At 45.1% G+C, this 16,994-nt stretch overlaps 1 protein-coding gene across 1 annotated transcript in view; it reads left to right on the top strand.

The window, feature by feature from the left end:
- The first annotated feature begins 13,044 nt into the window (after positions 1 to 13,044).
- Positions 13,045 to 16,994, top strand: part of LOC148514721 (bone morphogenetic protein 8B-like) — a 55,492-nt gene continuing 51,542 nt past the window's right edge. Inside the window, exon 1 of the mRNA XM_088481046.1 lies at positions 13,045 to 13,811. Within this exon, the coding sequence (XP_088337172.1) occupies positions 13,427 to 13,811 (385 nt within the window). The 5' untranslated portion in view covers positions 13,045 to 13,426. The remainder of the gene's footprint in view (positions 13,812 to 16,994) is intronic.

Here is a 16,994-nt window from a genome sequence, read left to right as displayed (position 1 = left end):
TGTTGATGCACGTGCGGCTACTGCGCACACAATTCACAAACACAGAAAATAATTTTTTTTTTGGTTTGGACTGGAGTGTACTTTCGGGGGTTACAGCACCCTTAACGGTCAAGCCAGCCGGCCCTTTACTTATGACACAGGCGCACGCTTGGCACTACTTTGTTGATGCACGTGCGGCTACTGCGCACACAATTCACAAACACAGAAAATAATTTTTTTTTTGGTTTGGACTGGAGTGTACTTTGGGGGTTACAGCACCCTTTAACGGTCAAGCCAGCCGGCCCTTATGACACAGGCGCACTCTTGGCACTACTTTGTTGATGCACGTGCGGCTACTGCGCACACAATTCACAAACACAGAAAATAATTTTTTTTTTGGTTTGGACTGGAGTGTACTTTGGGGGTTACAGCACCCTTTAATTGTCAAGCCAGCCGGCCCTTTACTTATGACACAGGCGCACGCTTGGCACTACTTTGTTGATGCACGTGCGGCTACTGCGCACACAATTCACAAACACAGAAAATAATTTTTTTTTTGGTTTGGACTGGAGTGTACTTTCGGGGGTTACAGCACCCTTAACGGTCAAGCCAGCCAGCCCTTTACTTATGACACAGGCGCACGCTTGGCACTACTTTGTTGATGCACGTGCGGCTACTGCGCACACAATTCACAAACACAGAAAATAATTTTTTTTTTGGTTTGGACTGGAGTGTACTCTCGGGGGTTACAGCACCCTTAACGGTCAAGCCAGCCGGCCCTTTACTTATGACACAGGCGCACGCTTGGCACTACTTTGTTGATGCACGTGCGGCTACTGCGCACACAATTCACAAACACAGAAAATAATTTTTTTTTTGGTTTGGACTGGAGTGTACTTTCGGGGGTTACAGCACCCTTAACGGTCAAGCCAGCCAGCCCTTTACTTATGACACAGGCGCACGCTTGGCACTACTTTGTTGATGCACGTGCGGCTACTGCGCACACAATTCACAAACACAGAAAATAATTTTTTTTTGGTTTGGACTGGAGTGTACTTTCGGGGGTTACAGCACCCTTTAACGGTCAAGCCAGCCGGCCCTTTACTTATGACACAGGCGCACGCTTGGCACTACTTTGTTGATGCACGTGCGGCTACTGCGCACACAATTCACAAACACAGAAAATAATTTTTTTTTTGGTTTGGACTGGAGTGTACTCTCGGGGGTTACAGCACCCTTTAACGGTCAAGCCAGCCGGCCCTTTACTTATGACACAGGCGCACGCTTGGCACTACTTTGTTGATGCACGTGCGGCTACTGCGCACACAATTCACAAACACAGAAAATAATTTTTTTTTTGGTTTGGACTGGAGTGTACTCTCGGGGGTTACAGCACCCTTAACGGTCAAGCCAGCCGGCCCTTTACTTATGACACAGGCGCACGCTTGGCACTACTTTGTTGATGCACGTGCGGCTACTGCGCACACAATTCACAAACACAGAAAATAATTTTTTTTTGGTTTGGACTGGAGTGTACTTTCGGGGGTTACAGCACCCTTTAACGGTCAAGCCAGCCGGCCCTTTACTTATGACACAGGCGCACGCTTGGCACTACTTTGTTGATGCACGTGCGGCTACTGCGCACACAATTCACAAACACAGAAAATAATTTTTTTTTTGGTTTGGACTGGAGTGTACTTTCGGGGGTTACAGCACCCTTAACGGTCAAGCCAGCCGGCCCTTTACTTATGACACAGGCGCACGCTTGGCACTACTTTGTTGATGCACGTGCGGCTACTGCGCACACAATTCACAAACACAGAAAATAATTTTTTTTTGGTTTGGACTGGAGTGTACTTTCGGGGGTTACAGCACCCTTTAACGGTCAAGCCAGCCGGCCCTTTACTTATGACACAGGCGCACGCTTGGCACTACTTTGTTGATACACGTGCGGCTACTGCGCACACAATTCACAAACACAGAAAATATATTATTTTTTTAGCACTTGGGGGGAGCACCCCTGATGGACAGAGCACCCCCTGGACAACACTACAGCACCCCTTTAGGACTGGGACACTGCACAGGACTTTGGAGTGGACACAGCCCCTATGGAGAACTGACTGCACAACACAGTCCAGCCAGCCCCTATGGACTTTGAGCACTAACTCCCACCCTCCCTCTTCACTGTCCACAGCCGAGTGAGAAAATGGCGCCGACGCGGGTACCTTATATAGGATCCAAAACCCGCGAGACTCGGAAGGCGGGATGATGACGTTTTGCCTCGATGTCAGATCCGAGTCAGGCGGGAAAAGTCGAGCCTGACTCGGATCGGACTCGGATCGGGGGGGCTCGGGGGGGTTCGGATTTCAGAAATCCGAACCCGCTCACCCCTAGTTTTAAGTGAAGATTATCATTGGCACTTTTGGCCTCAGATCCCGAATTTTCACCTATCGGTACTCACGCACCAGGTGAAGATCCGTCCTTGCAACCGGTTGCAAGGTTCACCGTCCGCCCAGAAGGAAGGAAGGATAGGTAGTGACAAACAAACAGGGAGAGACAGTACACACCGATATTTCTCACCGTGTCCACTCGTGCTCTTCGTCCGCTCACTCGCCTACAGGTCCCTGTAAGGAGATACACAACACAGCCGTACATGGCCTAAACCTATGTCAAGCAGCTACACATACTAAAACGGCATCACCCTCAACCTGCAGTGTATGTAGTGCAACAGATATAACAATAACTAAACTTTTGCCCTGCACGGAACACCAACCACAGACTATAAGTATACAAGAGCAAAACATGGTGCTGTCCCTTTAAATGCCTGCTTCCTACCTATCCAGAGCTGGCCAGCTCCTCTTCCCAGTGACTGGGGAAACTCTACCTTATTGGTGGGAGCCGTACAGCTCTCCACCACTGCTCACACCTCTGATCATCTATGCGGGGCTACCTAATGGGCTCAGGGCCCTGGGCCTAACGCCCAGGGTCTTACCAGCGGCTCAGGGCTTATGCCTGCCTACTGCAGGGTACTCAAGGGACTTTGGCCTACTGCCCAGAGTCCCGTCTCTATTTTGCAGCTCAGGCCTAGGGGCCTGCCTAACGGTGGGCTCTGGTAGTGGCCTGGGCCTAATGCCCAGACCACTTTATATTCTGGGTGGCTCGGGCAGTTGCCCACCTACTTTATTGACCAGTGACCTGGGCCTAGTACCCAGGCCACTCACACCTGATTAAGGGCCAATTCTTTTAACAGGGCCTAATGCCCGATATTGTGCCTCGGGCCATGTGCCCGACTAATTACCCACGGGCCTAGTGCCCGACAACGCTCCACGGGCCTAGCGCCCGACAACCCTGGCAGTCTAGGGAGGGGGGTATATGGTGGGCCTCATGGAGGGCCTACCTGCTACATTGGAAGAGGCTGCGGGGGGGAACTTCGTGTAGCTCTTTACTTCCCACCCCCGCAGTCCTCTCCGATCCTCAGCCGCATTCTTCGGCCGCTGGCCCGTCCTGGCCAGCGCCGCCGCCTTTTCTTTTCTTCTTCCAGCCGGCGCCGCCTGTCTTCTCTCTTGACAGCAGCGGCATCTTCTGGCCTCTTCCGCGGCCGGCGCCCCTGTTGACACGCCGATCTTCTGCTCTTCGGGAGATCTTCTCTCCTCCCTCTCTGCCGCCGAACTAACTTCTCCCGCTCGGCGCCGTCTAATACAAGACGGCGCAAGTGGGCGGGGCTATGACGCGGCGAGCCGCGATTGGCTCGTTGCGTCCGCCTCCTATTGGCTGCTGGCCCGCGAGCCAGGTTTGGCTCGCGGCCAGAGCCAAACACCCACCCCACGGAGCGCCGCACCCGACGCTTGACCGGTGCTGGGAGCAGGTACTCTGTCCCAGCGCCGGATACCCGCCGCTTCTTGGCTGCCGGACGCCAAGCTCCGCTGAGCCTGCGCCCGGAGCCAAGCATCTCCCGGCGCCACAGTACCGCCGCCACTGATGAAAGGGACCAGGCGGTCCCTTCACCAGGTGCCCGCGGCATCTGCACCGATGCTAGGGACATCACTGTCCCAGCGCCGGCAATGGATGTGTCCCGCAGAGGACACATCCCCTCTGCCTGCCCCTGCAACTCTGCTGATGCTGGGATCAAACACTTGATCCCAGCACAGCCTTCCACACAGTCACCAAGCACACCTGTTGCAAAGCACCTAGGAAAATAGCTCACACAAGTTAGATTAAACAGGTTATAAGGGGTGCATATATATACAAAACATCTTATGCTTAGCTATATTAAATTAAAATGAAAATCATGCAAATAGAAATGTCAGCACAGCAAGTAATATAGCAGCACTTGCGAACAAATAATCTGTGCCCCAATACGTCCAGCAATCCCTAGCCCCCTGTAGCTCCACCTACATCCACAGCTCCGCCCAGCTCTTCTCATACCCTGGGAGGGGGGGTGTTCTGCCTATTTTGTCAGTACCGGGCGCCACAATTTTTGATGGCAGCCCTGAAGTAGCTGATTATGTATTGGCAACTGCAGACACAGTAGATAATAAGTTCTCTCCTTTCTAACTTTTTCTGAGCACCAGGAAGAAGAATTATATCACACCAAAGAAGCAGCATGATATAGTGTTACCATGTAACCGCTGTCCGGTAACAGTGTGAGATTACCTAATGCCTGATTCCATCTGAAATTGGTACGTGTTACATACCATTTCCCAAATACCAATTAAACACAGTGTGCACTATATTTCACTTTTTTTCTTTTTGGTATACTGTTTGTGGACACAATTAAATCACATATTTTAGAAGGTTGGAGAAGCAATAGAACTGCTCTCTTCAGACTCATTATCTCACCAGCATATTTCGATAGACAATGTGGTATTAAAATGCACTGTATTTCAGAAGTTAGTACATATCATCAGGTGCTAACCCTTCAATCTGTCCACATTTTGTCCTTTGTACATTTACCCTTGGACTCCTAGGTCAATTAAGACGAGGTAGGTTTAGTGATGTCTAACATAAAATCTTACTTCTCAGCACTTTCTCTAGTAGCACCCAACATAATAGAGAACAAATCACATATCTTTGCCCGCAGCATGATCTGTGCCTCTCTAGACTTATTTTACGTAGAAAATCCAAAAATTGGTTCATTGATCTTTACTTGGCCCTTTTGGCTTCAATGGGGACAGGTACTAATATCTATCTAATCTCTCGTAAATTGTCATTAGCCTTTGAAGCTAAAAGTGCAGAACTGAATGGCTTTATACTTCACACTACCCCTGGTGGACACATTTTTATTCAGGTATTCCATAGTTAAATATGATTTTAGCTCCTAAACTTAAGTTTGTCAGCAATCCTTGCACTTATTACTGCTGTATAAAAACTGTTCAGCCTGCCAATTCCTCTATTATTAGAGTGCGATGTCGTGATTATGTGGGATGCAGGAATAGATGTCAGCATGATCAGGGGCCACTCATTGTGGGTGCATCCATCACCAATGGAGCAGCAAAAAGGAATACCTTTACAAGCAATCATGCATTGTGATCACTTTGTACTCAACTTGAACTTTTGCTAAATATTATTGGAGGCCAACCATTCTATAAAAGACCTAATTTCTCAGGCAAGCACCAGGTAAAGTATATGATTGGCTGCCAACCAGCTGTTGCTAGGTGGTAGGCCTCCTCATGAACAAAACATGAGTTTGCCACTGATAGTTAAAACAGATATAATAAACTCTGCAAATAATATGGAGTATAATTGAGGTTCTTAGCGTAAATTTGGCCAAACATGTGAGCCCATCCACCACGTCAAGGTGAACCCCTTCATATGGGTCCCTAACAATAGTAATACTAACACATTATATACATTTATCAAGGGCTTAACATCATTGTGTCCCCTAATATGTAGACAGCAATGTAGAAACCTGTGCAGATTAAAATTACCTAAGGGCAGATGGGAAGGATGCTATTAGCAAGCAGAAGGCAGTTTCTAACTTTATGTATACTTTATATACACAAATACAGGGGAAAGGGGAAGGGGCTGGACCGCGCATCCTACAGTCATTTTAAACATAAAAAGAGGTGCTACCCAGTGACGTGCGGTGAGGTCAATGGCTGGGGAGGCACACATGGAGATGGGTCTGAGTGATGGGAGCCTGTCTCACCCCCTACTCACTGTAACTCTCTCCTCACTACACTGTGTCTTCTCTTGCTTCTGCTGATTGAGCTCCGAACTCTAAACACTGCACTGTACTTCCTGACACATCCAAGGTGTCCATCAGTGCTCAAGGCATGCCCCCTTATACTCAATGGCATGCCTCTATTAGCTCTCTTTCTGTGCAGCTTACTGTCCGTGGTGTGGCCCCACCCCTAACTCTGCAAGCAGTGTCTGACTATGCAGAAGCGAGGCTGAGCTGTTGCTGCATAATCTCTCTCCCTGTAGTCCAAGGGAGCTTCACAAAGCTGGTAAATGTTAACTATAAAAAATGATTACAATTAACAAAGAAGATGTTTATAAGTTATAAATATCTTCTTTGTATTATTCTAATCATTTTTATATCAAAGCTCTGCCTCCCCTGTTTACCCTGACTGCACATCCCTGGTGCTACGATTTGTAGTGCCATGTAGAGAAAAGAAGATACTGGTGCACAATCTAAGCACTAATGTTACCAATAGTTAAATAGATATAATAACCTATGAAATTAACATGTCGTAAAATTAACATTCATATCGCATATTTGGTCAAACGTGAGCCCATTCAAAGTGAATCCTATGACCTGCAAACTTAGGGCCTGATTCAGACCCACTCGCGAGCGGCTGTCCGCTCGCAAGTGGGTCGATGGTGTGCACTGAGCATGCGCACGACGGAGGGAGCTCCGTCGTGCGCATGCGCGAGACGCGACGAGCGAAGGACTTTCCTTTGCTCGTTGTGTCTGATCAAAGGGCGTGCTGTCGATGTTGATTGACAGCACGCCCCCTTTGGTGGGCGTGCCTCCCAGACGGGGGCGTTCCCAAGGGAACGTCTACCATCAGAAGCCGGCCCACTGACATCACTAGTGATGTCAGTGGGAGTGATTTTGGCTCTGATAGAGCCAAAATCACTCCGGGCCTTGCGGTTGAGAAACTCAACCGCAGGCTCCGGCTCGCAGTGGCAATGGTCGCGATGGTCAAGACCATCGCGACCATCAACCTGCACGCTCGTATAGGCTGTGGGTGGTGACCCACAGCTATACGAGCGTCCAGGAGGACGCTCCATTTTTATGGAGGACGGCCCTCATTCAGAGCGAGCGCTCTGCTCAGAGCGTCCGGCTCTGAATGTGGGCCTTAATTTGTTCTAGGGACTAGGATTACCACCTAACAATAGCTCCCACCCAGGAGCGGATTGGGAATTTAAAGTGGCCCCGGAAAAAGTTCTCAAAGTGGCCCTATGTGCGCACGCCAACGGGGCATGCCCAAAACAGTGGGCATGGCCTCATGGCAAGGGATATGACCTCATGTGAAATGCCATTCCCGCAAGCCACTCCCCTATTTTCATCATGCTGTGGGCATGCCCACCCCTCCAGGAGCTGATGGGCATGCCCACACTCCCTCTTTCCAGTGAATAAGCACAGCAAGCTTGTGAACAGTGGCGTAACTAGGGCAGGGCGAGTGGGGTGCATGCCCTGGGCGCCGTTGGACCGGCTGCGAGGGGGGACGCCGCCAGCCAGGGTACCGGCCCGCCCGCCCTAGTTAGCCAGTGTAGCACCGACCGCAATGAGTGCGGTCAGCGCTACACATTTACACAGGACCGGCGCTAGGCTTCCAGCGCCGGTCCTGTGCTTCACACCTGAGCCCGTTCCCTCCCCCTGAGCGCTTGCCTAATAGCGCTAGGAGGCGGGCTCAGGCTGTGCATAACACACGCATCGCCGCCAGCGCTGGCGGCGATGCGTGTGTTAAACAGCAGCCAATGAGAGTCAGATAGACTCTCATTGACTGCTGCAGCACCCACTGCAAGAGCCGGACTTCCGTCCGGCTCCTGCAGTGGGTAATGGGACTGACGTCATGACGTCATGACATCTGTCCCATAATGCTGAGCGCGCCAGCCCGGGTGGGAGCGGCGTCGCGAGCAGGACCAGGACCAGGAGCAGGAGCAGAGATTCAGGTAAGTATATTTTTATGTATATATATATATATATTTTTTTAACCTATCTGCACAACGGGGGAGGGGGTGGCTACTACTGGGGGGACCTCTACTGGGGGAGGGATGGCTACTACTGGGGGCGCCATTGGGAGGACCTCTACTGGGGGGGGCTACTCTACTGGGGACTACTACTTGGGGGGGGAACTACCACTGGGGACATTATAAAAGGGGCCTACTACTAGAGGCACTGCACTCGGGGGACCACTACTGGGGGCAATAATAGGAAGGAATTTATACAGTACAATGATGTATTTTTAACAGCATTCAGTGACCCATATATGGCACTGCTTATTTAGATAAGGACTACTAAGCAGTCAGATGACCTCCAATTATAAGACATTAAAATACAGTGTCAGATATCGAACTAATTATAGTGCAATTCAGCATTTCTTGGATAATTTATAGTGTTCCCATTAGGCTGTTTTACCTTGGTGCCACTACCTGTCCGATTTTAAAATGGCATCCTGCCTTTTTAGCAGCACCCCACTAAAACAGACTTTCCCACCCACTGGCTGCAGTGTCTTGTCAGGAGGAAAAGGTTGAAGGACCACCACCGGGTGAATAGATGCCGTGTGCATTTGCACGGAATTTATTCACCTTAAGGAGAGAGCTTGGGAGAAGCCAAGCACCTCCGTAAGTGCTGAGCACACTCCAAGTGTGACAAGTTGGAGGCATGTCACATGGATATGCCCCTTCCCCAGCCTGTCACACCCCCTTTTCGGGAGCGTGCACACTTTCATTGCACACAGAGACTCCCTGCTGGCACCCTCAGTCCCCTGCCTGCAGTCTAGCGGAAACACTAACTTATTTAGTTTATCCATTATAACGACTGTGGCAATATCAAGCTAGGTGGCAATAGTGAGCCATGGATTCTGTGTGGGGCTGAAGGGTAGAAAAAGGAAGTGTGACCACACCTAAGGCTGCCTGGTGGACAAAGCCCAGGTGACGGCTAATGAGGCAGGACAGTCAGGCTGCAAGAGGTGACAGTCCAAGTGGGACTGTGACAGCTATAGAGCCCAGAGTGCCTGGAGACCAGGTTTTGGCTGGTGTCCAGACCTGCATTCAGGCAGGGAGGACCACAATACTCTGACTGTGTTTGTGTGACGCTGTAGCAGCTAAGCTGCAGGCCAGGAGGCCAGTGTCCACACTTGCATGCAGAGCAGGGAGGACCACAAGAGAGGCTTTATGTGAAGGCCAAGAGACCTTGTCTATACCTGTGAGAGACAAGACTGAGAGTTTTGAGAGAATGTATAACATTTGCAGACTAGCTGCCAATTGTAGTCAGGGTTTAAGAAGTAAGGTAGTGCCCTGAATCTGGGGCTAGGTTGTTTGTTATTTTGTTCCTGAAAGCTGAGAGTAAAGCTCCATTTATTTAATTTAAACCGGAAAAGCTGCTTGTGGACCCTTATTATGCATCTACTTACTGCACTACAGACCTCTCTACTAAGCTAATTACCCTAAGTTATCATACTACTAAATAAATAGCAATCTTATGATGCCTAGATATCACACTGGATAAATACAGCAGTATTCAGACTCTGGCTGCAAAGAACCAGGTAAATTAATATAGCCTGTAGGGAAGTTATGCTATCAATATCTGCACCTATTGTATTGCTGAACATTGAGCTTAGCAATCATACAACCATATATGTGACTTTGTTGCAGATTATGGAAACAGTTAACTGCAGGTAGCTAAATTGTTACAAGCTACACCATTCAATACTAGCAGATGATTACTGACCGATGCTGGCCATACACTAGTACGACCATCATAAGATAAGATTCATCTTACGATTTCCCTTGAACTTCCCGGCAGCTCCCTGGCAGTCCCAAACGCACTTTGTACACATGATGTACATACGATCTCACGATACGATCGATCGGGTGTCTGCTGAAAAACTGATCATCATTCTTCAAAATGTCACTGAAATGACAGCGGTCGTACGCACGATGCATCGCATGGTGAAAAATCAGCATACGAATACGATGGATCATATGGGTTGCACATCTGATCAGACGATACATTTTAGGAGCTGCGGGAGTGCACATCGAATCATATCCTACTTAAAAAATACACGATTTCTACACGATTCATCTTACGATGCACCGAAAATCGGGCAATCGGCCCTAAATCGTGCTAGTGTATGGCCAGCATGAGTGTAAGGAAAATTTGCTACTATTTGTATTTGTATTATTTACGATCTGTAACTGTCTTCAAAAGTTAAAACACACATATAATTAATTTTATTTCATATTTATGAAAAAAGAAAACAGCGCACAGCTTTGTTTTTAATTCTTTATCTATTGACACATTTTTCTTCTTTTCCGCTACTTTTTAATTCTTATACTTCGCTTGAACAACCCTATTTAAGGGCACATATATGTGATTACATATAACCTTTGAAATAATTTAGCAATAATTAGCTTTTTGATTATAATACCAAAGTATAATTACCTGTTTTAAAGCATACCCAATAAAGAATTTTATTGTAAAATTTAAGCTTACTTTCTTCTTTAGTCTGATATATACATATCTGAAACAGTGGGTTGCACCTACACAATACATATAGGTGTTAAAATATACTGTATATGTTACCAACAAGTGTTATATCCTTTTTATGTGATTGCCACTCAATTTTTATTCTTGGTGCAGGATTCTTCTCCATTAACAGCCAATCTGCCCCTGTTCCCACCCTACACCTATTGCTAGGTCTGTTGTTTTATGTGGAGAAATGGTTGTCTAAAGCTGGGTACATATTTGGCCACACAGCCGATACGCCGACCTATCTAACAATTTTTTACTTTCCATGTTGATTGATGGTCGACCCTCTGATTCTGAAAAGTCATTAGGGCAATAACTAACAATAATGTGAGTTCAAAGATTTGAGTACATCTTGTTGAGGGCCTCATTTTTCAGCAAGTTTTATCACTCATAACGAGTGATAAAACTTGTTGCGTATGATAATGGTGCTCCAGCCAATCAGCTCCTGTCATCTGTTTGAAAAATGACAGTTGGGAGCTGATTGGCTGGAGCACCATTTATCATACGCAACAAGTTTTATCACTCATTGTGAGTGATAAAACTCGTTGATAATCAGGCCCCCAGTGAGGTAAGTTGTATATCCAGCCAGAGGGCACAGTTGGTTGCTGTGTGTCACAGTGATCAGCCAGATAGACACTTGAAAAAGGCATCTCACATTTATTTAGCATTGTCCGCATTATGAGTTGACATTGACGTTCATTTTTAACTACCTGTTGATATCAGACACTTTGGGCTCTGAAAGGTTCTGTGTAATACATTATAGAAGGACACTGAATTTCAGCAGGGTTAATGACAGGGGGTCTGATGGGCATGGTATTTGAAAAAAAATCCCTTTTCCATTGTAAAACATTCTCTCCAATATCTTCTGGTGTAATAAGCTTCAGAAATAGGAACATACATATTTGTTGACACTACACCCGGGAGGTTCCCTAAAATCTGGTGGAGCCCTGGCCTGCCCTGAAACATGGACAATCTCTTGCACCCCCCTCTAGCCAGCCACCCCCTCCTCCCTTCACCACCAACACCAGCCAGTCCTGTTTTCTCTGCACTATATGACGGGGGTTGTGGCCATGATGACACAATCGCTCAATAACACCCCCCTGCACAACCCACCTTTGTACCCGCCACGCCCCCTCCACGCCGATGGAGGAGGGGGCAGCACTGTCAGCAAGTATGAGTTTATAGTATAGGTCAGAGGTTCCCAAACTTTTTTGAATCATGTTTCTATATAACAAACGTTTGGATTACGGCACCCCTAATCCAAACGTTTGTTATATAGAAATTCAGAAAAAAATGTAGTGAAGTAGTAAAGTGAAGTAAGCTGTGCTTACCTATCATCCTTAGGGTCAGTTGTGTGGTGAAGGACAGGTTTGCGCTTCTGTTTGTCCACATATTACATTACATTGACCATAAAGAATTTGATTTGGTGTTGGACCACCAAGCTGAGGCACCCCTGCAAGTGTCCCGAAGCACCCCAAGGTGTGTCAGCGCACAGTTTGGGTACCACTGGTATAGGTTAAAGGTCCTTTAAGAAGGAGTCATATAAAAAAAAGTAAATCATGGGAAGGAAATTAAATTTTCCTGACCTAAAATATTATCTAATGGAATGGAAATAAAATATGGAATTTGCCGAAGCGCAGGTCTGCAAGGCATTATGTGAAGCATGTTCTTAGACGGATTTTCATAGCTAAGTAAAACAGAACAGTAATAAAAGTTAAACGTTGGTTGCAGTATCGGGATGCTGTTCTTGATTAACACTTCTTGACACTTCTGATGAAATATGAAACGATACAATCATGTAATCATCATCGTTTATTTGTATAGTGCCCCAACACTCTGCTGCCAAGTCTATACACTGGGATTGTGGAACTTTGAGGAATTTAGTGATACTGTGAACACCTATGCTACTGTCCATCACTTATATAAAATAAATACAAAGTTTACTGCCATACAATAATACATTGTGAAGCACTTGTAGGGATTATGCCTTCCAAACACAGAAATGTGAAAATGTTTTACAGAGACATAAAAATCTGAGAAAAAGAACATTTCAGTCGCCCTTGCTTTGCAGCAATACATATTTCAGCAGCTTTCATCACGGGTGAAAAAAAATATTTTCACGGATTGCAGAACTAGACGTCCACTGCACGGAGGTTAGGTTACAAGTTAACACCTAGAATGTCATTTGCCAAGCTGCAGAGCAAGGAGTGAGGGCTGGAGACCTCTAGTGCCGAGTGCAGGAGGAAGCTCTGCATGGGAGAGAGACAGGAGGCTTAAGAGCTGGCAATCGCTTTGGGAAATTGGAATCAGGTCTGCCAAGAATTCTCTTTTGCTTTCGTGCTCAACAAGATTTACCTGCTACGATATTTGGGGACTGAAGGATAATCTAGACGTGTGTTCTTGTCTGGCTACAGGAGTAGCCTATATGTGAGAGGTACCCAGGCAGTGACGCTCAGCGGAGATTTTACTAAGCTGCTCTATAAGTTTCTACGATGCAGTCACCTTTAGGGGTGCTTCCATCAGTACATCTATGCATTAATCACATTGCAATTTAAATAGGAATATTACTTGCATAGGATACTTTTAAAAACCTGATTATTGTCTTCTCTGAATTGATATTGGTAATTCATTTTCATTTTGTTGCCTGTTTCATTTCGTACTTTCATTTCTTTAATTGTATTTGCTAAACATTGATTCTGACTGAAATCTATTTTGGAACTGTGAGATTTTTGGGGAGGAAAAATGTCAAACTGTTCTCAAAGTATCTGGATGATGGTTTGTATCGCTGGATTTCTGTGGCACCTGACTGATGGAAGCTTTGTGAGAAATCACCTGAGGTCAAGTTTTATCCAGCGGAAACTGAGTGGCAGGGAAAAGCGGGAGATGCAGAGAGAGATATTATCCATCCTGGGGTTGCCAGGGAGACCGAGACCTGCAAATGGCGGTCAGTTCCCATCCTCAGCACCATTGTTCATGCTGGATCTGTACCATGCCATGTGCAGCGAGGAAGAGGAGGACGGGGCACAGGGGGTGTCACGGGCCGTATTCACCACCCTAAGCACACAAAGCCCCCCTCTGGGAGCGGTCATCAGCGAGGCTGACACGGTCATGAGTTTCGTGAACATGGGTAAGCACTCCCTTTGCCATTGCCTGGGTGTACCTATGATATTATATATATGTATATATTTACTGTATGTGTATTGTTTTAGCTTCTTCAGGGATGTAATCTGTGTTGTGACCCTGGTCAATTGTTATATATATATATATATATATATATATATATATATATATATATTCATATATATATATTCATATATATCTATATATACATATATATACACTGTATGTATATATATGTATAAATATATATATATATATATATATATATATATATATATATTATACATACCAGAGCTGAATACAGTGACAGTCCTATAAAAACCATATTGTGATATTGCAGCAGAAAACTCATAGCAGAGAATATTGTATATAATTTCAAGTAAAAAACAAAAACAAACTCAAACTACTCTTTTTGGCAAGAAAGGTAATTAACTTTTTTTTTTTTAACTCTCCTGCAGTTTGTTATTTCTAAATTTAAGCTGCTTGAGGCCACTTCACCACAGTCTCCCCACTGGGCAAGTAATCCCAGCAGTTTTAGTAACAAAAAAAATAATAATAATTGCAACAACTTCACTAATAAACTTCTGAATACTTACCCTTACCATCATTATAGAATTTGACATTATTATTGTAGTTTATTTGAATTAATATTACTGAACTAGCACCTCCCTAAATTAAGTTTGGTATTTATTATTTAAAAAAGCATCCTTTTACATATTTAAAAAAATATATATTATTATTATTAGGCTTGGTTATACAAGGACAAATAAAAGCCATGACAAGATCCTTAATGCCAATATTGTACAATAAATAAACATATATTACATGTAAAATAGGATTATTTTTTTTTGTACTGAGAGGGGGAAGGGGGATACTGATTACCTGGGCCTGAGCTTGTTGGAGGGTCCCAGGTCAGCTGCTGAGGGGGACATTGTTCTCCTGTACAGCGCTGCTGAGGGGAGACAAATGCCCCCTTTGTAGCGCCCAGCACAGTGCATAGTATTTTTGTCATTTATAGACCAAAGGTAAAAGATAGATAAGTGCTGCATACATGCTAGCAAATGATTGTTGATATAGTAGGATAGAGGTCATATTTGTAGAATAGACCCTTTGGGTTTATTTTGCCCATCTAACGAAAAAAAAAACCTTATCTTTTTTTTACCTCCATGAATTAATTGATGATGACCAGTTTTGTAAAAGCCCTCCTCAATATACAATACAGATAAGACAAATTGGGAACTCCACTCACCACCACCTTCATTGCCTGAAGATGGGTGTTGAGACATGCCAATTTGATAATGTTCTCTGTAGAACCTGCATCCATTGGTTTCAATATGAAGAGCACTATAAAGATCGGAAGACTGTTTGTGTCCTCCAGCTTTGTGTGCTCTGTCGTCTGCTGATTTCTGGCTTTAGGTGACTGATGAGTTTTGGGAGAAGGAAGTGGTGCTTCCTATTTGCTATATGGGTGGTCATGTGTTAAGGGAGGCATGATGTAATGATTAGTTGATATGAAGTGGACAAGCCCTTAAATAATAATTATTGAGGACTATATGAGAGGAAGAATCTGAAGGACTGTGTATGTGTGTAAAGAAATATATATTAATTCTGTGCAACACTCCCAATTATAGGCTAATAATGCTCCCATAATTAATATAAAATTATTTAAGAATGCAGTAATCCGCTGTATCTTTAGTAACTCTACTCATTTCCATATAAGTATGGAATCAATCTCTCATAGTAAAACATTTTCTATGAGTCAATATACAATTCAATATTTTTATAGATTATATAATATTCTCTCTCTATATATATATGTACAGTATATATAAATATATATATATATAGTATGTTTTCTGCCATAAATAGCAGATTATAATGACCAAATGTGTTATATTTACCTGCGTTCATTGTGCAAAAAGACACACAAGCAACATATTTTGGCATGGTTAGCCTATAATTTTCTTGTGGTGACTCTGGTTACTCTAAAGAACAGGTTACCACAATCTACCCACCCACATTCTTCCTGGGATAGTGTGAGTTGCAAAACTGGAAAGAACTGCTGAAAGTACAACTCTATAATTGCTTCTTCACAATCACATACATGAATTTTATTAACTCAATGTTGGTTAATCTAGTGGAAGCCCCCCAGTATAAGGATATAATCATGAAAGGAAGCTCTCAAACAGGAGCCTATTTATAATGGGTACAGGGTGTGCAGTGCATATGGGACCCTGGTTCCGTGGGGGCTGCACTGCACACCTTGCACCCATATTATACTTACCTCTCTGGAGTACCACATCGGCGCTGGTGTCAGTGCTGTAAAAAAGCCTGGAAAATGGCTGCCGCGGAAATTTTCCCATAGTTTTGCGCATGCGCAGTACAGGGAAAATGACCGTGCGCTATAGACTCTGGACACACTCTAGTGCCCAGAGTCTATCAGTGCGGAGCTCAGTGCGCTGCCGGCCAGCAGACTGAGAGAAGGGGCCCGTGACGGAGACTGCACACGGCCCCCTCCTCTCTAGAAACACCCCTGCTCTCAAAGGACTTTAATTTCTTGTCCAGTCAATTAGAACCCTTGGTCCTTTCTACTCTGCTACCCTATAGATGAGGCTGATAAACATTCTGCAAGACTTTCCTGACACATCCTTTCTGTAGCCAAATGTCTTGTAGCTAAGTTCAGGAAATTATCAGATCCCCCTTGCTTCTCCTATTATTTTGGATATACAGTCAGGTCCATAAATATTGGGACATTGACAGAATTTTCATATTTTGTCCTCTATTCACCACCACAATGGTTTTGAAATTAAACAAACAAGATGTGATTTAACTGCAGACTTTCAGATTTAATTTGAGGGTAATTACATCCAAATCAGCTGAACGGTGTAAGAATTACAACGGTTTCTATATGTGCCTCCCACTTTTTAAGGGGCCAAAAGTAATAGGACAAACTAATCAATCCTAAATCTAACTTTCACTTTTTAATACTTTGTTGCAAATCCTTTGCAGACAATTACAGCCTGAAGTCTGGAACGCATAGACATCACCAGACACTGGGTTTCATCCCTGGTGATGCTCTGCCAGGGCTCTACTGCAAATGTCTTCAGTTCCTGCTTGTTCTTGGGGCATTTTCCCTTCAGTTTTGTCTTCATCAAGTGAAATGCATGCTCAGTCGGATTCAGGTCAGGGG

Source organism: Taudactylus pleione, unplaced genomic scaffold, assembly GCF_031769625.1.
Source record: "Taudactylus pleione unplaced genomic scaffold, aTauple2 ptg000260l, whole genome shotgun sequence".
NCBI lineage: Eukaryota > Metazoa > Chordata > Amphibia > Anura > Myobatrachidae > Taudactylus > Taudactylus pleione.
This window is presented reverse-complemented; position numbering and strand designations above follow the sequence as displayed.